Raw genomic sequence first — 25,193 nt, forward strand, 5'->3', positions numbered from 1 at the left:
ATTTCATTTGTTTTATGACTCTCGAATAACTTTTAAATTGTTGTGAGGGACAGGATTGGCTCTTCTATCTCAAAAGTTTGCCAACCCCTGATCTACTCTCAGATTCTGACTTGAGAGGCCCAATGGTGGTGCTACTCACTTGGAATAGGACCCAGGTGTAATCACAGATTGGTGGGTAGGACGTGAATTTCATTTTGGGACATGTTGAATTTTGGGTGTTTAGAGCTTCCAAATGGAGAGAGATGAAGTTCAGGAGAGAGTTTGGGATTGGAAGTAAAGATTTGTGAATCACAGGATATGACTGAAATCGTAGGAGTGGATGAGGTTGCCCAGGAAGAGAGTGTAGAGTGAGAAGAGAGCTAAAAACACAATATTGGGGACTGTCAACACTTAAGGAGCAGGCTTGCAAAGGAGTTTGAGGGATGAAAATCTGGGTGTGATGTCACAGAAAACAGGATGAAAATTTCAAATAAAATAATGAAGCCAAATGCTGTAGAAAGTTCACGTAAAATGAAGGTTGCTTTCTTCCTTCAAGTGTCCATTGGATATAACAGGGTTTGGTGACTTTTGCAGCCACAATTTCACTGACATGGTGATGGTAGAGGTTAGACTGTGAGAGGACTGAAGCCTGGGTAGTGAAGTCAAGACAACTTTGAAGATGTTTGACTGAAAGGGAAGATGGGAAGGTAGCAAACAGAGCTCTGGGAGGGAGGGATGAATGGATGAATATATTGACATCCTTATTTTCAACCCAACTGGAGCCACTAGCTCCTTTTTATAACTATATATTCTACTCCCTATACCCCACTAAAATGAAATTCATAGATAACTTATACACAATTCTTAAAAAAAAATTAGCTTAATGCTCTACCTGTACTATGGAGGAGAAACAAGAGATTGATAATAAAACCACTCTCAGGTACAAGTAATCCAGCTGACATATATGCAGAATCACTATGGACACAGTAGCTACAAATACAGTCAGATATTGGTGAGCTGTGTTAGTGTCTTAAAACCTTGAGCTGTGTTACCTTCAGTGATGTGATTTTCTAAAATGGCTTTTGATTAAGTCTGAACAAAATAAAATACACCTTTGCCCTGGTTTACAGAGTAGTTGCATGTTTGGAAATATTCAGTGTTATTTTAAAACAGTGCAAAAATCCCCCAACACTTGTGCACTTGTGTTTGTATGTAAAAAAGAATTGGTTCTAGGCTTAAATAATTATAATCAGGTTTTTTACTTACCTTACTGTCTGGCTGAACACTGAATGGAACTCAGGAGAATTCCGCCTCGTGCAGGACTATCTCAAACATTGCCAGTCTTATGTTCCTAGAACTGGCACATTAAATGCCAGTACACCTTCAATAATCACACATTTGTCTAAGATTTCCCAAATTCACTGTTCCCGGTTGTGAATAGGCCAGATGACAAGGGGAGTCTGAAAAAAAAGGCAAGATAGATTATTGTCCCTGATAAAGTGGAAGGTGATAAATTGAGAAGTAGAAAGCTTAGAATTTAAAAGAAACAGACATGTTCCTATCTTGGAGGATGTCACATTTCCCACAGATGAATGATAGTCCTGCTTTAAGGATTTTGTGGTGTGTTGGTAAATTATTTCTCTTTTTTAGTGCCCTGAGTACCCTCTTTCCTAACTTGGAGTTTCTGTTTTTCATTTTGAACCCTCAGTTACTAGGCTCATTTGCTGTAGAAAAGGGCTAAAATTTCAACACTATGAAAGATCACTTTTTGAAGAGAAAGCGTTACTTTTAGTATAGGCCAAAAATATTGAACATTTCAGAAAAGGTGTATTACTTTGCTGCTGCTGCTACTGCTGTGACAAATTACTACAAATTTCACTACTTAGAACAATATAAACTTGTTATCCTAAGGTCCTGAAAGTCAGAAGTGCAAAATGGATCTCCCTGGGCTATTGTTTTTACACCAAAGGTGTCAGCAGGGCTGTTTTCTTTCTGGAGTCTCTAGAGGAGAATCCGTTTCCTTGACGTGTTCTAGCTCCTAGAAGCTGCCTGCATTCCTTGTCTCGTGACCTGTTCCTACATTTTCAAAGGTAACAGGACAGTATCTTCAGAACTCTCTCAGACTCCCCTGCCTCCCTCTTCCTCTCAAGGACTGCTGTGATTTATACGAGTCCACCTGGATAATGCAAGCTGATTTCCCCATGTCAAGATCCTACCTTTAATCACATCTGCAAAGTCCCTCTTGCTATCAAAATAATATATTCACGGATTCTGGGGATTAGGATGTGGACATCTTTGGGGACCACTATTCTGTCTACTGTGGAAAGGTAGAGCAAGGAATACTGGGTAGAAAGAGGGACACTTGGAAACATTTTTTTTTCTCTTACAGTAGTTTTTCTTGCAGTTCAACCACTCTTATTTTTACCTTTAAAAGCCAAACCAAGAATTTTATAGTTGTTTATCTTAGACAGCATGATTTCTATTTATAATTTTCATCAAATTAAAATAGCATCCTTAAATGCAAAATAGAGATTAGCAAAAGATACTGGTAGTGGGGAGAGGTTAGGGCAGGCATCTATGTATCCAAGATATAGTTCTAATCCTGGTTTTTGTTTTCAGATTGAATACATATAATTTCATCATTTCTTCCAAAGGAATGTTTATTTAGCATTACTGATGTTGGGCAAGTTTTATATACCACCATATTGTGCTATTTCCTTCCAGGATTTTCACCAATTTTTGGAGTTTAGCATCAACTCATGTTTTTAAGTTAAAAAATAAACATGAATGCTTTAAAAAATGCTTTTATGCTTTAAAAAAGTCCAATACAAAAGTATATAAGGTAAAAAGTTAAAGCCTGCCCTGCTCCCATCTCATTCCTTTCTCCAAAGCAAAACACTGTCAGTTTGATGTGTATTTCATAGGCCATTTTCTAGAATGTCAGACACCCACATACAAATAACACCCTCAGTTTTTATAAATGACATCATAATAATCACAGGCCTGCCACTAGCTCTTTGCACTACACCATGCCATCTCTATATCTACACTGTGCTTATAGTTGAATGCCCATAGATATTAAGGTGGCAGATTGGCAGCTTGGGGTCTAATTCCAATCTTAGTTCTGCCACTGTATGCCCTTGGATGAGTTAACCGTTGGGTGCCACTTTTCCTCATTTATAAAGTGGATGAAAATAGTAGTAATTACTTCACAGGGTTGTGTAGGGACCTGGCCCACAGGCACATAAGCTAGCAGGCAGTCGAGGTCTCCTAGCTCCATGGGAACATTGTATATCAGACAGCCAGTTCTGCATGCTGGCTAGCAGTCAAGGTCTCCCGGATTTGTGGGATGCTGTGTGTATGAGAGCAGGCCTGCAGGGCCTGCCAGATGATTTTTCCCACGCAATGTTCCTTGTTTTGCTGGACCTATATAACCTTTCTTCTTCTCCACCTGGGTGTGGATCACTACCCCTCCACTGGCCACCACCAGAGACTCCCTGGTCAGTTTGTCTTAATAGACCTTGAACTAATAATCTTGCACTCAGCCACCTGGTGTCTTCTTTGGGCTTGTGGCTTCTCAGGCACAAATCTTGGAATCACTTGGGCTCATTTCAAACAGGTTACAATTATAGAATTTTTAAATATTAAGACGAATGAATGCAAAGCGCCTAGAAGAGACTAGCAGTGTAACAGTTATTTAACGGCATTCCCTTAATATTACACTATTTTTACTGGCTGTATAAATGTTCTTTCCTGCTGGTGAACTATTTAAACTAGTCTCAAAATGTGAATGCTTCCAAATTGGGGTTCTAATGGGACACACTATTATAAACATTCAAACACATCTTTTTTGCTTGTGTTGAACTATATTCTTAAGATAAAATGTCTGCTTAAGGTTATGCACATATTTATGGTTTTTGCTCAGTATTGCTTTCTAAATGGATTACACCCATCAATGCTAACTGATATCAAGGAATTGTTCAAACCTTGTTGGCAGGATTTAGAAAAATTTTGCTACCTTAGTAGTCATAAAATGGTTATTTCAAATTCATTTTAATTTGAACATTGTGTCATGGTTCTTCTTCCGTAAATGCATGCTATAAATGATTGTGCTTGGCAGACCGCCTCTGCAGCATAAACCACCCCTCAAATGGGGCATGACTACAGCCACTACTGTGGCTGAACGTTTGTGCCGAAGCTTGTAGTCTGCACTTCACGAGCAGCAGTATTAAATCTTCAGAATCATACAGAAGTCCAGTTGCTCTTCAGTAGGAAGAACAACTTCAATACAGTTTATCCGAGGGAGTCAGTCCAGAGCTGATATGATACTCCACAGTATCAGGGCCCATACTCCTTCCTGTTTGCTTCCATTCCCTGTGTGACTTCCATTCCCAAGTTCACTTCATGGCCCAAGTCAGCTGTGGCTGCTTCAACCTTCCAGTGGGAAATAGGATAGGAGGAGAACAATATGCCCATTCCCCTAGTTCCCCTTAAGGAGACCTCCTGGAAGTTTCTCATCCCACTTCCAGTTATAACCCATTAGCCAGAATTTAGTCATACAGCGATACCTAATTACAAGGTGGATGGGAGAATATAATCCAGCTGAAATTTAGGGGCTCTGTTACCATAAAAAAGGCAGAATGGGTTTTGAAGGAAAATTATCTATGTCTACGCCATCATCCTTCAGGACTCAGCTCAAATGTTCCCTTTTTGGAGAGCCCATCTGAGCCCATCCAGTCAATCGGAAGTCCCTCTACGACTCTCTATCACAGAACCTGTTCTGTTCTTCCATAGGGATTATCTTGTTAGTGTGTCTAGTTTTACTTATTATGGTCTTGTTCCTTTGCTAGAACAAATTTCCTAAAGTATAAGGACCTTACCTGTCTTACTTATACCCTTATTAGATGCTTAGTGCCTTGCAGTGCCAGGCACATGGTAGAAATTTAATAAACATGTGGAATGAATGAACAAATTATGAATGAGGGCCTTTAACAGAGAAAACCAATGTGTCATTGAGGCTAAACATATAAGCTCTGGGGTTAGGTAGCCTTAATTAAAATCTTGGCTCCACCTCTTACTAACAGTGTGTTTGTGGGCAAGTGACTTAATTTCTCTAAATCTTGACTTTATTCTTGATTTGTAAAAATTGAGGGGGTGTTTTTGGGAGAACAAAAAGAGTTAATACATGTACTTACCGCTCTGCTTATTGGAGAGCCAACAATAGATGCCAGTCTTTATGCATGACCATCAAAATAATGATTCTTTTTGTAATTATTGGGATCTATTTAGTCCAAAGATACAAAGGAGGCCTCCTGAAGGAAAGGATTTAGGGCACGGGACCAATGGCTAGGCAGAAGTTAACTAGAAAAGAAAAGGATAAGGGAAGAACATCATAAGGAAAAGGAACCACATGTGCACAGTTCTTAGGACAAGAGGGGATATGTTGGAAGAGCTAGAACAATAGCCAACGGGGCTAGAATGCAGAGAGGAGGAGTGTATATAAACAAAGACTAGAAAAGAAGACAGGCCTAGAACATGCAGAACTTTATTCCAAGTGCAAAGAGAGGCCACTGCAGGACTCCAGGCAGGGGAATACATGATCAGATTTAGATAGTGTAAATCTCATCCTGGCTGCAGGATAGGAAGGGGATTATCTCATTAGAGTAACTTCTTTGGATTAGAGTAACTTCTTTGGATGAGAAGTCTACTGGATTTGCACTTTTAAACCCAATTCTCTCCCTAATGTTAGTCTGGCCTTGGGCAAAGAGAAGCATAGAGCTGCAGGCCAGCCTGAGCTGGCTATTCTGGGCTTCTTGATTGTGACAGAGAACCTTTGAAATATGCCTAAATATTTAAGTTATAAGGAGAAAGTAACAGACTGTTAAACTAAACGTGTACTAGCATTCTGCTTTGACAAATATACATTCGTAATGATTAAAAATCAGAAAAATTTCAAAGATAGTTGAATTTAATTATTATTGCCCATGCCTAGGTGTTCTATATTGGGCCAGTAATGTTTGAAAGAATAATAAAGACATACATAATTCACAATTTATTACATATGTACTCTATAAACTTTATTTTTCTTGTCTTCTATTCAGCAACATCATGAGTGGTGTTCTTACAGTCCATATTTCCACATAACTTTTATTCTGCTGGAATAATGTTCTAAAGGACTAAAAAATGCATTTGTATTCAAAGTATTGAAAATTTGAATATATTTAGTACAAATGTAAATTAAAGTAAATGTAAACAATTAAAAACATTTTGTATATGTTTTCAAAAGAAGTTATTTCTTTTCTAAAATATTCAGACTTAAGTATTGAAGCCAGTGCAACTAGTAAAAAAAAAAAGTCATCCAAATTAGAAAGGAAGAAGTAAAATTATCTGTTTAGAGATGACATGATCTTATATGTCGAAAACCCTAAAGATTTCACAAATAAACTAATAAAGGAATTCAACAAAGTTGCAGGATATAAAATCAACACATAAAAGTCAGCACATTTCTGTACGCTAACAATGAACAATTTGAAAAGGAAACTAAGAAAACAACTCCATTTACAATAGCATCAAAAAGAGTAAAATACTTAGGAATAAACTTAACCAACGAGGCAAAAGACTTGTATACTGAAAACTAAAAACTGTTGCTGAAAGAAATTGAAGACATAAATAAATATAACGCTATCTGTTATGGGCTGAATGTTTGTGTTCTCCTCAATTCATAGGTCAAAGCCCTAATCTCCAAGGTGATGGTATTTGGAGGTAGGGACTTTGGGAAATACATAGGGTTAGGTTAGGTCATTCGGGTGAGGGCCTCAAAATGAGATTAGTGCTCTTATAAAAAGAGGAAGAGACACAATATCTCTTCATGAACACACACTAAGGAAAGACCACGTGAGCACAAATCCCAAAGGCATCTGTATACAAGGCAGGAAGAGGGCCCTCACCAAGAACCGAATCTGCATCTGCTGTCACCTTGATCTTGGGCTTCCCAGCACCCAGAACTGTGAGAAATAAATGCCTGTTTAAGCTATCTAGTCTGTTATTTTGTTATAGCAGCCTGAGCTAAGGCAACATCCCTTATTTGTAGACTGGAAGACTTAATATTGTTAAAATGTCAACACTATGGAAAGTAACCTACAGAGCCAATACAATCTCTCTCAAAATTCTAATAGTTTTTTTCACATAAATAGAAAAACCCACCCTAAAATTCATATGACATCTCAAGGGATCCAAAATAGTCAAAACAATGTTGAAAAGAACAAAGTTAAAGATCTTATACTTACGGATTTCAAAACTTATTATAGTACCATAAATCAAAACAGTGTGGTACTATAAAGATAGATATACAGGTTAATGGAATAGAGAACCTAGAACAAACCTCCATTATATATGTTCAAATTATTTTTGACAAGGATGCCAAGACGATGCAATGGGAGGAAGATTGTCGATTCAACAAATGTAGCTAGAAAAACTGGATATCCACATTCAAAAGAATGAAGTTGGGGCCTTACCTTATACTATTATATAAAAATTAATGATATAAAAGACCTACACATAAGAGCTAAACTCTTTAAAGAAAACATACGGGAAAAGCTTAATGATTGGAGGAACAGGTAACAAAAGAAAACATAAACTGGATTACATCAAAATATAAAAATTCTCTGCATTAAAAGACATAATCAATAAAGTGAAAAGGTAACTCATGGCATGGGAGAAAATATTTATAAATCATATCTCTGATATGGGTCTGATAGTCAGAATATATCAAAAAGAACTCTTACAACTAAACAGAAAAATCAAACAATCCAATTAAAAAATGGGCAAAAAGCTTGAATAGATATTTCTCCAAGGAAGATATACAAATGACAAATAAGCACGTGAAAGATGCCTAGCATCACTAATAATTAAGGAAATGCAAATTTAAATCACAATAAGATGGCTACTGAAAAAACAAAAAACAAACAAACCCAGAAAATAACAAGTGTTGGTGAGGATGTGGAAAATCAAAAACCTTGTGCCCTGTTGGTGGAAATGTAAAATGGTGCAGCCACTGTGGAATACAGTATAGCAATTTCTCAAGAAAATTTAAAATAGAATTACCATATGATCCAGCAATTTCACTTCTGGGTATTAGCAGTGTTTGGAAGAGATATTTACATTTCCGTGTTCATAGCAGCATTATTCACAATAGCCAAGAGGTGAAAATAACCCAAGTGTCCATCAATATAATATAGATGGATGAACGGATAAATGAAATGTGGTAAAAACGTACAATGAAATATTATTGAGTCTTAAAAGGAAGGAAATTTTGACATATCCTACAACATAGATAAACCTTAAAGACATTATATTAAGTGAAACGCCAGTCACAGGACAAATTACCATATGATTTCACTCTATATAAAGTGCCTAGAGTAGTCAGGTTCACAGAGACAGAAAGTAGAAGGGTGGTTGCCAGGGGCTGGGGGCAGAGGGTAATGTGGTGTTATTGCTTAATTAGGGTTTATTAATTAATTAGAGTTTTAGTTTGCAAGATGAAAAGAGTCCTGGAGATGGATAGTGGTGATGGTTGCACAAAAATGTGGATGTACTTAATGTCACTGAACTGTTGTACACTTAAAAATGGTTAAGATGGTAAATTTTATGTTATGTGCATTTTACCACAATTAAACATAATTAACAATTAACTGATGATTTACAGAGAAATATAAATTAGAATTAATGGATATAAAATTTTTAAATAAAATATTTAAACAAAGTGAACATTTTGTGTTTATATTTTAAAATATTTGTTAAATATTAATTTTACAAAGATAAAACTATTTGCAATTCAAGCATGAAAGGTCCATCTAGTTGCCAATTTAAGCTATGGATATTAAATTTCAAAACTTCTATGCCTAGACCAACAGATACTCAAATCTATGAGGAATACAAATTGTTTAATATCACAAATATTAAATAATGCAATATGCCACCATGTATGCGTACAGCTGTTGTGAATACCATGCCTATTCACGAGTATCTTCAGAACCACAAATTGGAACTCAATGAGAATTAAGAAAATTCTGAGAAACAATACTTCATTATGCAAGAATCTATTGCATTCATGCTCTCTGAAAGATTTGATGAGTTAATGAATTTCTCTTTTCCTCGAGTACTTTTACTCAGATCTTTGTGCTCCAAGGCAGCGTCTATATTCATAACACTCATACAGTCTTCTCTCAAAGGCAGGGCCTGAGGAGTGTTTCTTTGGAGCCTAAATGACATTTGCCTGATTGTGCAGGTCCTGAGTACCAGATTCCTGGTGACAGAAGCACCCATATGTCCCTTAATACATTTATTTTTGGAGTGTGTGCTATGTGGGAACCTCTAAGAGCCCAAAGCCCCTCTTCCTTGGGCCAAAGTCTGGCACTGTTCAAACTCCACTTTCTTTTCCTTGAAATAAAAATGCACCACTTAGACTGGATCTATGCACATGGTGAAGTCTAGTCAGAGACTATGTTTGTCTCAGGGGGACATTTGGGTTTGAATTTTCTAGATTCCAGCAACATTTTATCAGCTCTGCAACCTTGGAAAAGTTACTTATGAGCTGCATATCCAGGTATTCTCATCTCTAAAATGGGGATTAAAATAGGACCTACCTCATTGCATTGGGTGAGGATTAAATGAGAAAATGCATAGTATAAAGTTCTTAGCAGCATAATTGGCCCAGAATTGGTATTAGTGATAATGGTGATGATGGTTTAGATGGCCACACAGAGCTCAGGATAAGTCACATTCCATTACAATCTCTGGATTGACTCGTTGGTACTTATAATTGATAACTAATTGTACTAGGAAGTGACTTTATCATCAAGATCTAAGGCACAGGTAAATGTTTTTCAAGCCCGTATATAGTTGTGTGGCTGCTTGAGGAATCTAGAATGGCCACCAATGATATTAAGGACTTGAGTCCTCTTAGAATATGCTGTAAATATGTGAGCGCTTATTTATCAAGTTTTAGGGCCACAGGGAGGTCCTAATGTCCATGGAAAATGTCTTTGCCTGAAGTTGAATAACTGATTTATTTGAAGACTTGATCAGAGGACAGCTGAGTTCACCTGCATCATGTTGTGTACGAAGCTCCATTAAACATTGCCTTATACCATTTCTTTGCTGAATTGTGACTCATCTAAGAGAGAGAAAAGAAAAGAAAACTTCAAAGGTAATTTCATTCTGCTCCAAACACAGTCTTGGGTTTTCTGGTTTGACAGAGAATTGAGAAGTAAGCATGCATCATTAATTTCTATGCAAAAAACATTCTTCACTTCAAATGGCAATTAGTGATAACATTTCTATCTCATGTTATGATGAGATTTTTATGCTAATCATCAAATAGCAGTAAATTAATCATTTGGGCACAGTTAGAGAGGATGTATATTTCATGAGACAGATATAGATATCAAGATCTGTTTGATATTTACTCAAGGTAAATAAATGGGAAGCATCTCAAATTATCATGAAGGGAGCGTACTGAGCAAACAGGACTGCATGGCTACAAATGCACTCAGGACAGACGTCTGAGGATTGTCAAAACATTCTTGGTGTCATTTGTGTAGTTATTGTGAGGAAGGCAGAACACTCAAGAAACTTAAAACTCCAGATCATGCACAGACTCACCAGAATCCTCAAAACCACATCTTAACCATGTGAAGGGCAAAATCAGCAATTGACCTCCTTTCCCACGAATCCCTCCCTTCTCGTAACAAATTTTACCCTTTACAGATTATACAACATTTAAATGGGTTTCTCTTCTCAATTTGCACTTAATCTACTCAGACAAATGAATCAGAAAAGTAACTTGGCCTTAAAGTCAACTTGGAAAGCTACTGCATGCACAGGAAATAGGCCACCCCTCAAATGATGCATCATTTCTTAGCAGACAAACAGTTCCTTTTACAACAATTCGAGGAAAACAAGAGAATTGTGCTTCAAAATGCCTATAGCTATAGCATGTGCGAGGCTCCACAGCTGGCTAGTAGACTTAAGCAATTACGACGGGCACGTAAAGTTGTCATGAGAAAACCTCGATAGACCCCTTTCTTCATATTCCTCCTTCCACTTCTACTTTTCCAACTCCCACGCACTTCTCCATGTGCCCTCTACTGTTAGTGCTACTGATACGCATACTCACCAACACACGCCCCCACATGCACGTATTCACGTTGTCCCCTGACTCCGCTTCTCCATACTCCTCCAGTAAGGCAGCATTAAAAGGCCCAGTTAAGAAATGGGTGCTTTCTGCTATCATTTGGCCCTTTATAATTTTTTTTTCAGGGAAATAGACAACCTTATGGGGAAAGGCAAATGGATGAACTAAGATCCATTTCCTTAGAACCTCTTCTAGGATATATGCAAAGGGGATACAATCCCAAACCCTGTGCAGAAGGTGGGGATGGAGGTAGGATTTAGTTTCCTGGAAGGAATAGGCAGGTGCAGTGACTCAGGTGGCAGTTGGTCAGGGAGAAAAACGACACTGCCAGCTGGTGGGAATTAGACACTAGAACACAGCCTTGTGACAGTTTTTCTCTTTCAAAGTTGCTCTGAAGTTTAAAATTGTGGAGTGATTGGGGACGGTAGTTGTGGCAATGGATGGAGAATACAAAATGGAACTTACTTTGGGCTCCATGATCTGTAGGGACGATCTAAAGATGTTGCTCAGGGCTGACAAGCAGAAAGCACTGTAGTTCCAAGACAAAGGGAGGCAGAGGTCCTGAGTGTGGCTGTGGTCCTGTTGAGGAATCCCTCTGCATGGATCTTAAAGGAAATGGAAGAAACTGGTCCAATAAGACATAAATGTCCCATTTTAGGAAAAAACAAAGAGGTAACCAGTCCCCCCATGGGTTTTTAGAGCTAAATATAAAACATGTATCCTTTCTTAAAAAGAATCGTTGAAACTAAGAATGATTTCCAGATAAACAATATATTATCCTTGAACTCTAATAATTCATAGATACCATCAATTTTAGTTCAGTCTTTGGACAGTTCATAACATTGCTTCGAATCTACAGTCCCAATTGGAATCAGGTAGTGTGAAAATAATGAATCAAAGTGTACAAAATGTTAAAAGAATATGGGTGTGTACTGTAGACAAAAATTAGTGACTTGACATACATTTCTGACCAAGTAGGAGTAACAGGGACCAGACTTGTTTTTATGTATGAAACACTTAAAAATCCAAATAAAATGTGTGAAACAACAGTTTCAAGACACCAAACATCAAGAAATAAAGGACAATGGTGCCCAACAGACAGAAAAAAAAATGAAGTGAGCCCTTTTCATGGCCGTAGTTTGCTGCCTTGAGAGAGTTTCCAGTTGCAGTTCAGGAAAGGGAAACCTATACAGAATCTAGTTACCACCTTGAGTTGAAGAGAGGATTCTTAATGCTCAGGAAAGCCAAGGCAGCTAGATTTCATGGGACACAGTCTTAGAGAGGATAGTGCTTCACAGAGCGAGAATGCCCAAGATCTGTGGAGCCTCTCTCCACCCTTTCCCTAGGTCTTCTGAGTACTGGTCAACGCATGTGCTGGAAGAGACTGTCAGAGGCCGGGCAAAGAACCAGCTGAAAGGACTAGGAGAAACAATACTAGGAGCTTAAACAAGAAATAGTCTGTTCCCTCAGTCAGAGAGGAAGACCTTATAATTCATGGATTATCAAGTAGAGTACTCAGAGGGGTTAGCCTCAGTAGGTGGGCAAAATTAACCCTAGACTAAATGCTGCTATAGTTCTACCTCACAGAGCTTGGTTAAAGAATCTGAATGGGCTGCGTTTCACAATCCAGCATGAACTTGGTAGTGACCGGAATTTGGATTGAATTGGAAGACATTGTCTGGGTAGCTATCATCGCCAATGTTAGTCTCTCCAGTGCCACCGTAGTAGGAATTGTTGCCTATGTCGGTTATTGGGTGGTGCCTTCCAAAGCAAGCTTCCATTTATGGCTACTTGTCTCCTTTTGTGATGACAGGATACAAATGGTACCACCTAAAGCACGACTTTGATGAAGACCTCCATCTTTGGCAGTGTCCATTTTTCCTGCTTAAGCCTGTTACCCTCTTGAGAGAATTCCAGGACTTTTCCGCTGGCACTCAGGTTAACGCTGTCTTGACAGGGATCCACGCTGGGAATTTTCATCTTGTTTCTATTGTTACCTAAAGGATGAGAATCAGGGATAAATGGAAATTGAGAAACGGATTTGCCAAAAGATAGAAATAGCTTACATTCTCCAATCAGAGGACATTTATGATGGACATACTATGTACTGGGCACTGTTCTTGGTGCTTTCAGATAGGTTCCAGGGAACAGTGCCCTTAAATTAGGGAAGTGATTCAATTACTATTTTCCAAACTGTTCCCCAAAAAAAAGACTTTACAGAGGAGGTATGAGTCCAATTTAATTGTTTACTTACAGATAATTGTTCTAGTGTTTATTGAAATGTCTACTTTTTTTGCTGATCTTCTATACCAACCTGGTCATAAATCAAGTCTTCATGTGTGTGCAGGTCTGGATCTGGACTCTACTCTGCTTCACTGGTCTATTTATCTATCCTTGTACTAATGCCATGCTATCTTAAATAATTAGGTTGATAATTAGTCAGTATCTGGCAAGGTAATATAAAATCAGTCAGAATCGGCTATGCTAACAAATCTTCCCACAGAATTATCAGTGGCTTAACACTAATTTATTTCTCATTCATGCTTTGTGTGTATTATGGGTGGACTGGAAGTTTTGTCATGCCTAGTCATCTGGATGTAGGCCCCTGGAACAAGCAGTATCTGAAACACTGTCATTTGCCATGATAGGGAAAAAGAGACAGTATTGCATATCATATACTGGGTCTGAAAATTTCACCCAGAAGTAACCACTTCTGCTCATTTTTCTTTGGCAAAAGCACATGGTATTACCAAATACAAGGTATCAAGCACAAGCTTGCCTGGAAAGAAAATAGAAAATACTTGGCAATCATATTAATGGTTACTATGATCTGTACCTTTATTTCTTTTTTTAGAAATAGTTGGCTAATGTTAGTCCTTTCATTCAACTACATTTTAGAATCAGTTGGACATATTAAACAACCAACAAACCAAAATTGAGAACGCAAACCCAAAACTCCCATTGTGAAATTTTAATTGAGATGGTATTGACGTTACAGGTGAATTTGGGGAGAATGGACATCTTTATTATGGAGTCCTCCAAAACATGAACATGACATATTTCTCCAATTATTTAGTTCTACCTTAATATAGTTCAATGAATTTTATAATTTTCTCCCTAACAGAATCTTACACATCTTATTGTAAAATTTATGTTTAGACATTTTATATTATTTGATGCTAATGTAAAGGGTATCTTTTTGGTTGTACTTTCTAAGTATTTGTATAGAAATACTTCTCACTATATTTATTGATCCCTTTTCTTGAGCAATCTTGCTAAACTCTTTTAAATTCTGATTATTTTTGTAGGTTCTTTTGAATTTTCTACATGGGTAATCATATTTACCTACAAATAAAACGTTTTCTTTCTTCCTTTTCATTTCTTATACTTTCCCCACCCCCACCTTTCTTTAGTGGCTAGTACATCAAGGCACTATTGAATAAAAAGTAGTTCCAGTGAGTACCCTTATCTTTCTTATTCTTTATCTTAAAGGGAACATTTTTAGTATTTCATGTTATAGCATTACTTTTTTTGTGTATTTTAAAAATCAGGTTAAAGATGCCCTCTTTAGTTTTTAACATAAATGGATTTTGGATTTTATATGACTCTTTTTCTACATCTAGAGATGATGATAATTTTTCCCCTTTAATTTGTTAACGTGGTGAATTATACATTAGTTGATATGTAATGACAACCAATATTGCATATCTGGCATAAATTCAAATTTATCATCATGTATTCTTCTTTAATTCAGTAATATAGTTTGTTAATATTTTGCTTAAATTATTTTCACCTATGATCATGCGTGAAATTGGCCTGTGATTTTTTTTTCCCCATTCTGTCTTTAATCAGATTTTAGAGTCAAGATTATACCAGTCTTGTACAATGAGCTGAGAATTAAACGCTCTTTTATACTCTGGAATAATTTTGTAAAATTGAAATTATTTGTTTATGCAAAGTTTGGTAGAACTTGCTTGTAAAAGTATCTGGGCCAAAGAATTGGGGAGGAAAGGGCATTTCAAAGTAGTGATTCAATTTATTTAATGTTTCTAGAGTTATTAAAACATTCAGTTTATTCATCAGCTAACTCAGGTGATTTACATTTTTCTAGAGATTGGTCCATTTATTCAAGGTTCCAAATTATTGGTGTAAAGTTTTTCATAAGTACTTTTATTAGTATTTTCAAAGAACCAACTCTTGGCTTTGTTATTCTATTAAATACTTGTTTTTTATTTCACTGATTTGTATTCATATTTCTTATTTATTTCCTAATTCTTTCTTTGGGTTTATTCTCCTATTCTTTTTACCTCTGTAATTAGTTCATTAACTATTTTGCCTCTTAGTTTTAGCATTTTGATCTTTAAATTTGCCTCTAAGGAATTGCTTATCTTCATTCTGCAAGTCTTGATATAGATGTGGTTTTTGTTTTTTGTAGGTTTTTTTTAAATTTTTCAGTTGTAGTAATGTTTTAATTTCAATTATAATTTCTTCTGTGATTAACGGGTTATGTAGTAGTCATTTTTTCATTTCATTAAGTCATGTCTTATTTTCCAAACTTATGAGAGTTTTTAAAAAGTTATTTTTGCCTTTGCGGTCACTACATATAGTATCAAATTTGTTGAGCCTTTTTTCTCATTCCATTATTTTTTTGGGGGGGTGTTTTATTGTCATACACTCATCTTCTATTCTTTAAGGCTACTTTAGAGAATTTAACATTCATATTTAACTTAGCAAAGCCTAAATTAGCAGTATCTTTACTCTTCTAGGGCAATGCAAGAACCTCAGAACACTAATTCTGGTAAGTTCTCTTTTTATTTCTATATTACTCTAGCCAAGCATCTTCTTTCCATCTTGTTATTATTATTGTTTTATTTAGTCCATGTTTGTCTAAAATGATTACCACTTTCTTTGCTCTTAATTTTTGTGGAGCTACCAGGTTGAGGTAATCAATTATGACAAACTGGAAGTAGCAATCAAGTCTTTCCCATTTACTGAGATAGTGTAAGCAAGAGGCACAAATAGGCACCAGCTCCCCAATGTTCCGTTCTTCCCCACGGAACCGCTCAGGGCAAGGGTCAGACAATCAGGCAGATGGAGGGGCAGCATCTCACCACCACGGGCTCTGAACAAAAGACCACTGACGTTTTATGGACCTGGGAGAGAGAGAGAGAGAGAGAGAGAGAGAGAGAGAGAGCGAGCTAGAAGTAGAAAAGAACTGAGTCAGAATGGACCAAACTGTCTTAGTGAAGACCCTCAATAGGGAGGCCTCTGAATGGAGGTGTAAGGGCTACTAATGCAGATACATGCATGAGTCTAGCTGGCCCAGAGGGCCTGCGTCCTTGACTGCAACTGCCTCTGGAAAACTATACTTTACTAGCTGTGCTGCATGAGAGAGGACAGCTTTCCCTCATGAGGCCTGCCAGGCAAAGCCTTTGTAATTGCCTGTAGCTGGGCCTGAAAGATCACACACAGATTTTTGCCTAAAACCAGACTCTTCATTTCTTCTTGTCTGTTAGTCTTCATTCTAGGATCATTTGATTTTGTCAGGGGTACACATTTACAGAGTTCCCTTAGTGAAGGTCTGCTAGTACTAAATTCAGTTTTTGTTTTTCTGAAAATAATCCTTATTTTTTTCTTGTTCTTGAAAGACATTTTTGCTGAGTATAGAATTTTTAGGTTGATAATTGTCTTACCAAGTTAAAGCTACCATTCCAGTGTCTTCTGGCTTGCACTGTTGCTGTTATTTAGAGTTAGCTGTTATTAATTGTTGCTCCTCTTTAAGAAAATCCATCGGATTCACTGATTCTTTCCTCAACCTTTTCCACTCTGCTGATAAGCCAACAAGGAAGTTCTTCATCTCTGATGTTGTGTTTTTTATTTTAGGATTTGCATTTGATTCTAAAGTTTTCATTTCTCTATTAAAAATCTCTTGTCATGTCTACTTTTCCCACTAGGTCTTTTAATGTATTAATCATAATTATGTTAAAGTCCCACTCTGATAGTTCCAACATCTAGGTTATCTCTAAGTCTAGTTCTCTTATTTGCATTAATTCTTGACAATGAGTTTATTTTTTATTTATTTATTGCATTTTTTGGTGTATCTTATAATCTCTTATTGAATACTGTACACTGAGTGCAGAAGAATAGTTGATTGTCCCCAGAGTGGATGGAGATCAATATTTTTGCTCTAAAGGACCTTGTGAATATTATTTAGTCTCTCTAAGCCTCAATACTATTATTAGCAAAATGTAAATAAGCCCCAACTTCATAAAAATATTGTGTAAAGTATATAAAACATAAATATAAAATAGTATTATCATTTATCTGCTGATAGACCCTAGTATGTACTCATGCTTAACATGGCAATGGGATTATACATACTTGATTTTTTTTCCCCTAAATGCTGACATCCTTTTAATTGAAAATTCCAACTTAGTTTAAGTATCCTAATAAAAGTACAAATTACAAAGCCAAATGTCTTCGTACATTCAACTAAGACCATCCTACAATTGTGCATTCCTCTACTCCTTCAATAAATAACATAAAACAAAAATTAGTGTCACTGTATTTGATGTAATGTTCATAAATACACACACAAAAATTGGAGATCTTCCAAAGATTTACCCAGTATTTACTTTCAAAATAGAAACAATATTTTTTATAGGTGGTACAAAGAAATACCCCCACTATGATTCCTACTATATGTTGACTCTATGTGGGGATTGGAATCATTCCTTATTCTACAAACAGAGAATTTGGAAACTATCAAGAAAGATAATAATAGTGTAAAAAAGTGTGTGCTTTGAAAATGAATCAGATGAAATTTTTAGGTGAAGAAGGGTTTCCTGAAGCTGAAGACCCAGGATTTCTGGCCAGAAAGGGCAAAAGTCTTTCTTTTGCTAAGATCTGGGCAACATTTCTTCCATGTCTGCAATGACGTAAGAGACAACAGCCCAAACAGCAGCAGCAACATTCATCTGCTTTGGATCCATGACAGTAATGGTGTCTCCACGGGAGTGATGGAAGGAGAAATACTTATATAAGTCATCAAGTAGACTGGCTCCTGGGAAGAAAAGAGGAAGAGTTCTTAATGAAGTATTTTGACAAACACTGCTGAATAGTTGCTCAGAAACCATTGCCACTCATTTCTACTTCATTCTTGCCTGCTCCTACTATATGGACCACAATGGCAGAACAGTTACTGTCCCGGCCTCTCTTGCAGCAAGGAATGGCCATGTGACACCATTCTGACTACTAGCATATGAGTGGCAGGCCATGAGAGAGTTCTATGAAAGTCTTTAATTTACTGACAAAAGAGTCAGGGGCATGAATACCCTAATGATACATTAAAGGTAGATGAGAAGTTTAAAGCTACATGGGACAAAAAGCCCACACACTAAAAACAGCAGAGTGGAAAGACCAAAGGAGCTTGCGATTTTGAAAATATTGCTAACATAATGAACAAGCTCTGCACCTCCTACTTCTGGACTTCCTGCTAAGAGAGGGAAACAAACCTTTATTTGTTTAAGTAGTTGATACAAATGTCTTCATATTTATGCAAAAGACAGTATCTTTTTTTTTTTAAAGATCTTTTTATTGGGGAACTGGGGGGATGGGAACAATGCTGGGGAATTGGGGAAGGGGAACAGACAAGTTGCTGTCATTTTGTTCTTCAGTCTAGTTGTGGAGGACATTGCTTCACTGGCCCAAGTTTTTTTTTTTTTTTTGTATCCGCAAGAGTGCCAATTATGTACCTTCCTGGATAGAAAAGAAGGTCAACACTCCTTTACTCATTTTCTCCCTCAAATCATTCCTTTACTTCCCATGAAATTCCCTGGAAACCAGCAGGAGTCTCTGGCCCACTTAAAAGCTTTCTTCTCACTCTAGTGAAGCTTTTTTCTAGTTTCCGCCATGGATCTGAGCCTCAGGGACTCTTCATTGTCTCATATTCGTCTTTCCGAACCTACTGGGCCCATTTTATGGATTCCAATTGTAGTTCTTTAGTCTATTGCCTTGTTTATTTACAAGCTTATTGTGAACTATACCATACATACATAAGACTGTAGAGAACATAAATGTATATTATCTAAGGTGACAATATAAAAAATACACATATGCCCAGAATGCGTTGCAAGAAATGTATTATCAGTCCCTCTGAAACCTATTTTATGAGCCCTTGCCCACCAGCCCCCCCCTTTCTACCACTTGCAGATGGTTTCCTCCCTTTGGGGGTCACCATCCTGTTGTGATTCTGTGTTAAATATGTCATATTTATAAATATCATAAAATATATGCATATTTGCTTAATATATTTTAATATATAAAAATATATATTATTCCTTTATATATATAATTTATATACTACAGTTATGTTTCTGTGACTTGCTTTTCGTGCTCAAATAATAGTTTTCTGTCATTATATGCTGCTATCAACATTTTCTAGGGTCTAAATGTAGGGCTGAAATTGCTGGGTTATAGAGTATAAGTGTGTTTAATTTTATCAGGCAATTCCCAATGTTTTCCTTTTCAATTCATATTTATACTGTCACTGTATGAGAATTTCTCTTACTTCACATCCTTTCTGGCACTAGGTATTGTCAAGCTAATTTTGGCTAATCTGGTGGGTGTGAAATAACATCTCACTATGGTTTTAATTTTAAATTTTTTTTTTTAAGTTGAGACATCCTGCTGCCTGTTGGCAGCTCAGTGGCTGCTCAGCTTGGGCTGGACTCGAACCGCTGTTGCTCAGAGCTCAAACTCTTGAGCGAGCTCTTAACCAACTGAGCCACTCGGCCGGCCCTAATTTTAATTTTTAAAATTATTCCTGGAATTGGACATGTTTTCATATATGTATTTTTGGTCATTTGTTTTCTCTTTTGTGAAATGCCTATTTGTGCCTTGTGCCTATTTTTCAATTGATTTGTCTTTTCTTATTGATCTATTTTAGATACTAATCTTTTGTTGGTAGTGTGTACACATCATTTCCAAATTTGTGGCTCTCTTTTCTCTGCTTATTATGTGTTTTGATGAATAGCCATTCTTACTTTGATGTAGTTGAATTTATGAATTTTTTATGAGTTTTACTTTTTACATCTTGTTTAAGAAATCCTTCCCTACCCTAGTATCATAAAAATGCTCTCTGATGTACCAAAACTTTAAAGTTTTGCTTTTCATTTTTAAGTTCTTCATCCACTTAGAATTGAAATTGATTTTTGTGTACAGTAGGCTTTATTTTTCTTTTCCATTTGTCTCAGCAAAATTTATTGACTCAGCACATCCTCTTTCTCTGCTGATCTGCAGTGTCAATTTTGCCTTATATCAAGTTTCCTTATATGTGGGTGTATTTTGGAGCTTTCTAATTCTGTCCCACTGGTCTATTTGTCTATTCCTGTGGCAATACCACAGTATTTGAATTATTGTTGCTTTCTAATCCTTGTTTTCTGGCAGGGCAAGTTCCCTTACTTTCTCTTCTTCCTTCTTTAGAAGAAGTATCTTATTATTCTTAACCATTGCTCTTCTAGATAAAGTTTACAATCATTTTAAAATATTACAAAAATATTTTTGGATTTTGATGGGAATTGTGTTAATCTACATATCAATTTGAGGAAAACTAACATCTTTAATTAGGATATTGTGTTCTTATTCATGAAAATGGTGTGTAAATAAGTGTTTCTGTTTATTTAAATCTTCTATAATGTCTTTAAAGTTTTGTAATATAGTTTTGCATAACTTTTGTTAGTTTTCTTGCCTCCATGGCTTATACTTTTTTTTGCTAACTGTATATTATACATTTTTAAAAAATTAGCACTTTTTGTTTGTAGCTATCCATTTTTAGCATTAAATATATCTTTGATTCATAAAATGCCAAGTGTTCCTTTATTTTCCTACACTCTGGAATAGTTTGTATAAGATTAGAATGATTCATTTCCTGGTTATTTTGTAGAACTTACAAAACCATCTAAGTCTGATGCTTTCTTTATGGTAAAAATTTTAACTAATGATTCAATATCTTTCCTGGCTATTGAGCTATTCAAGTTATGTATTTTTTTTTTAAGATTTTTATTGGGGAATTGGGGGAAGGGGAACAGACAAGTTGCTGTCCTTTTGTTCTTCAGTCTAGTTGTGGAGGACGTTGCTTCACTGGCCCAAGTTGGCACCATCATTGTGCTCTTCCCGGGCGAGGCAGATCAGTCACCGGCTTCTGGATGGCTGTTTGCTGCGGCTGCTGGCCGCTCATGCTGGCTGCCGACTACACACGGTAGCCCATGGCAACCCACTGCAGCAGGGGCTGCAGCCTGCACTGTCGCCGGCGACTCAGGGCAGCCCAGCTCGAGGTTGAGCTGTTGTTCAGCATCTTAGCTGTAGAGGGCAGTGTCACTGGCCCTCATATGTGGGATCTGAACCAGGGCCCTCTGGCGTCCCAAGCCAGCTCTTAACCATCGCGCCACTCGGCCGGCCCATGTATTTCTTTTTGAATTAAGGTTGGGAGTACAAGTTACTAGGAATTTGTGTTTTGCCCAAATATTCAAAATAATCATCATAAAGTGGTAAATAATAACCTATTTTTATCATTTTTTAATGTTTGCAGCATCTATAGGGATGCTCTTTTAATTCCTGATATTGGCTACTAGTCTCTCTCTCTCTCTTTCTCTCTCTCTCTCTCTCTCTTTTTCTGTTCATAAATCTTGTCAGTAGTTTGTCAGTTGTATTAGTTTTTTGCACAAAAAAAGAAGACAATGTTTTGATACTTTCTATTGTATAGTAGTTTTTCTCTCATTGATTTCTGCTCGTATTTCTATTATTTCCCTCCTTCTTTCTTTAAGTTTCTTTACTTTTCTAACTTCCTGAGATGAATGCTCAGTCTACTTTGCAGACTTTCTTTATCTCTAGCATAAGAAGTAAAGCTACAATCTCCCCCTTGATACAGCTTTACTATCGATATCCTATCAGTTCTGATGAGTATTTTCATGATCATTCAGTTTTAAATATATACTAATTCCTACCTTGATTGTTATTTGATTCATGTGTTAGAATGTGTTTTTTAATTTTCAAAAGTGTGGGGTTTCCCTAGTTATTTTTTCATTATTGATTTCTAATTTAACTGTTAGAGAATGTGGGTTGTGTGATATAGATTCTTGGAATTTTGTTGAGATTTTCTGTTTGGCTTTTGTATGATTCATTTTTATAAATGTTCTATGTGTTGAAAAGAATGTGTTTTCAGTGTACTGCATATGTCCATTAGAGCAAACTTGTTAATTATGTTTTTTCAATCTTTTAACTCCTTACTGATTTATTGTCTAGTTGATCTATCTATTTTTAGAGAGATTTGTGAAACTGTCCCTCTGTGATTTTGGATGTATTTATTTTTCTTACAGTTCTGACAATTTCTTTTTTACATATTTCAGAGTTATGCTCTTAGGGCACATACATTTAGAACTATATCTTCCTGGTAAATTGAACATCTTTATTAATACGTAGTCTTCCTCTTCATTTGTAGTAATGCTTTTTGTCTTGAAGTCCAGTTTTTCCTAATATTCAATACAGCCACTCCCTCTTAACCTAGTATGTCTTTACCCATCATTTTAGTTGCAGTCTTCCTGTGTCCTTATGTCTTTAGGGGTTTCTCTTATAAATAGTTTAAAATTGAATTTTAAAAATCTAGTCTAAAAATCTTTGATTTTTAACTGGGGAGTATACATAATTTATGTAGATAGTGATTATTATTAAATTGGATTCATTTATAGGATCTTAGTTTTTGCTTTTGATTTGTTCATTTTGTTTTCTGGGTTTGTTTTGTTTTTGTCTTTCTTGCCTTTTTTATTTGATTCTTTTTTCCTCCTCTCCTTTCTTTTTTTCCCCCCACCCTATTAGTTTGAAAGTTACATACTTTGTTTCAATTCTACCAGTGGAGACTTTAGAAGCCATAGCTCACATATTTCTGAATAAATCTAAAGTGAATCAATATCTTATATAAGGACACTAGGGCCTCATGTTTTTGTCTCCTGTTCCACATGCACTCACTGCTCATTAAACCCACTCTCTAGAAAAACAGGGACTAGCTGAGAACCTCAGACAAATTCTAGGCTCCAGAATATTTTTACCCCTATAGATTCTTATGTTATCATTTTTTTTTAATTGGGGAACTGGGGAGGGGAACAGTGTTGGGGAATTGGGGAAGGGGACCAGCCAAGTTGTTGTTCTTCAATCTTAGTTGTGGAGGGTGCCAGTTGCCATCTGGCTACCCAGCAGCAGCTTGTGGCCTCTAAGCTCAAGGTGCTGTATTACAATCTTAGTTGCAGGTGGGTGTAGCCACCATCCCATGTGGGAGTCGAACCAGCAGCCTTGTTGTTAAGCGTGCGCACTCTATCCACTGAGCCATCTGGGCAGCAGCTCAGCTCAAGGTGCTGAGTTCAGTCTTAGTTGTGGGTGGGCATAGCCAGCATCCCATGCGGGAGTCGAACCAGCAGCCTTGTTATTAAGAGTGCGTGCTTTATCCACTGAGCCATCTGGGCAGCAGCTCAGCTCAAGGTGCTGCGGGTGGACGTAGCTCACCATCGAACAGGCAGTCTTGTTAGGAGCACGTGCTGTCACCAGCTGAGCCATCCTGCCAATGTTGGCAGCTCAGCGGCAGCTCAGCTTGGGCACAGCGTCATGGCCCATGTGGGAATTGAACTGGTGGTCCTGTTGCTCAGAGCTCATGCTCTTAAGATAACTCTTAACCAACTGAGCCACTCGGCAGGCCTTATCATTTTTTTTTACCTCTAAGGAATTCTCTTACTTTGCTTCCTGCTAAGCCATAGGAGGGATATATCTATGAACTTCTGGTCTACCACATTGCCAGAACTCTCTTCTCCCAATCCTCTAATTCCTGTCCTGTGCATTAGATACTTCCATGTTCCTGAGCCCTTTGTTGCCTCAGGATGCTGTCTAAATTTTCTCTACCACAGCCCAAGTTTTAAAAACTTTGTGCCAAGGTTTGCCCCTACCTATCCTCCAAACTCCTTGTTCTGGAGCAGAATTTGGATTTACCTCCATTCATATTTCACAGTAAGTTCAGCCATGCTGCTATTAAACATAACACAGGCCAGTGCTATTAAACACAACACAAGCCAGTGGGGCAAAAAGGAAGTGTCAAGTAAAGCTCAACTATCAACCTTGACAATTAATGGCTCCAATGCCTGCCAGCAAGTATCCAAAACAGTGTGTAGTAAGCTACCAATACTGTCTAACCCTTCACACATGTTGAGGAGGGTTCTTGCTCTTCACTGAGTTTTCTTTCTAAATGAGTAAAGTATGTTTTCTGTTAGCCCAGTAGCTCAGAAAGGTTGGGATCTCACCATCACTTAGCCTGATAACATAAAACCTTCAGTGGGTGGGTCAGAGCCAAGGTCCAAAAATGTTGAGAAGGTTCAATCCAATTCAGTTGGGTAAATACTTGAGTTCCTACAATATTCTAGGCAGTAGGCTAAGGACTGAGGTGGACATAAAGGTGAACAAGACACAGTCTTTACTCTCAGAAACTTATTCTTCAGTAGAGGCAGAGAAAATGTGTCCACAAGTATAGAAATACTACAGTCGGAATATACTGAGTGCTATCAGGGAAGGCCAAAGAAATGGTGCATAGCTCCTGTACTTAGACCTGAACTAGGTCTTCTTGCTCTGTGCTCTCCACACTTCTCTTATCATAACTTTCACCATCCTTTGTTATAATTGATTGTTCCAATTCTGTTTTTCCTACTATGTTGTAAACTCCCTGAAAGCAAGGTCTGTGTTTTGTTCCCCACTTAGTCACCCATGCCTATAACATAGCACCAAATAGAAGATGAATGCTTGTTTGTTGAGTGAATGAGTGAAATCAGCAAATTTTATGAAAAAATTGGGCCTCGAGGGTACTATATCAGTCAGAGTACTTGTAGTAAACAGATGGAACACTACAGGAAAATAACTTGGAGAATTTAATGAAAGAATTCTTTACAAAGAGTAGTCAGGGTTAAATAAAAGCAATAAAGGATGCTGAGGT

General features: G+C 37.1%; 1 protein-coding gene across 5 annotated transcripts in view; it reads right to left on the reverse strand.

Annotated features, from left to right (window-relative positions):
* Positions 1-51: 51 nt before the first annotated feature.
* CPQ (carboxypeptidase Q) overlaps positions 52-25,193 on the reverse strand; it is a 461,474-nt gene continuing 436,332 nt past the window's right edge. The window contains exons 7-10 of one of the 5 annotated variants that reach the window (XR_002122197.1): positions 12,754-13,170; positions 11,639-11,778; positions 5,175-5,340; positions 52-1,439 (exon numbers count right to left, since the gene is read on the reverse strand). Coding sequence is in view for 2 of the 5 variants with exons in the window: in XM_019627075.1 (XP_019482620.1) it covers positions 13,004-13,170 (167 nt within the window). In the remaining 3 variants the exon portion in view is untranslated. Of the gene's footprint in view, positions 1,440-5,174; positions 5,341-8,835; positions 10,154-10,175; positions 13,171-17,781; positions 18,237-25,193 lie in introns of those variants that run through there. The other 4 variants (XR_002122199.1, XR_002122198.1, XM_019627075.1 and 1 more) reach the window with 4 other exon arrangements.

This window comes from Hipposideros armiger, unplaced genomic scaffold (genome assembly GCF_001890085.2).
Source record: "Hipposideros armiger isolate ML-2016 unplaced genomic scaffold, ASM189008v1 scaffold_705, whole genome shotgun sequence".
Lineage (NCBI taxonomy): Eukaryota > Metazoa > Chordata > Mammalia > Chiroptera > Hipposideridae > Hipposideros > Hipposideros armiger.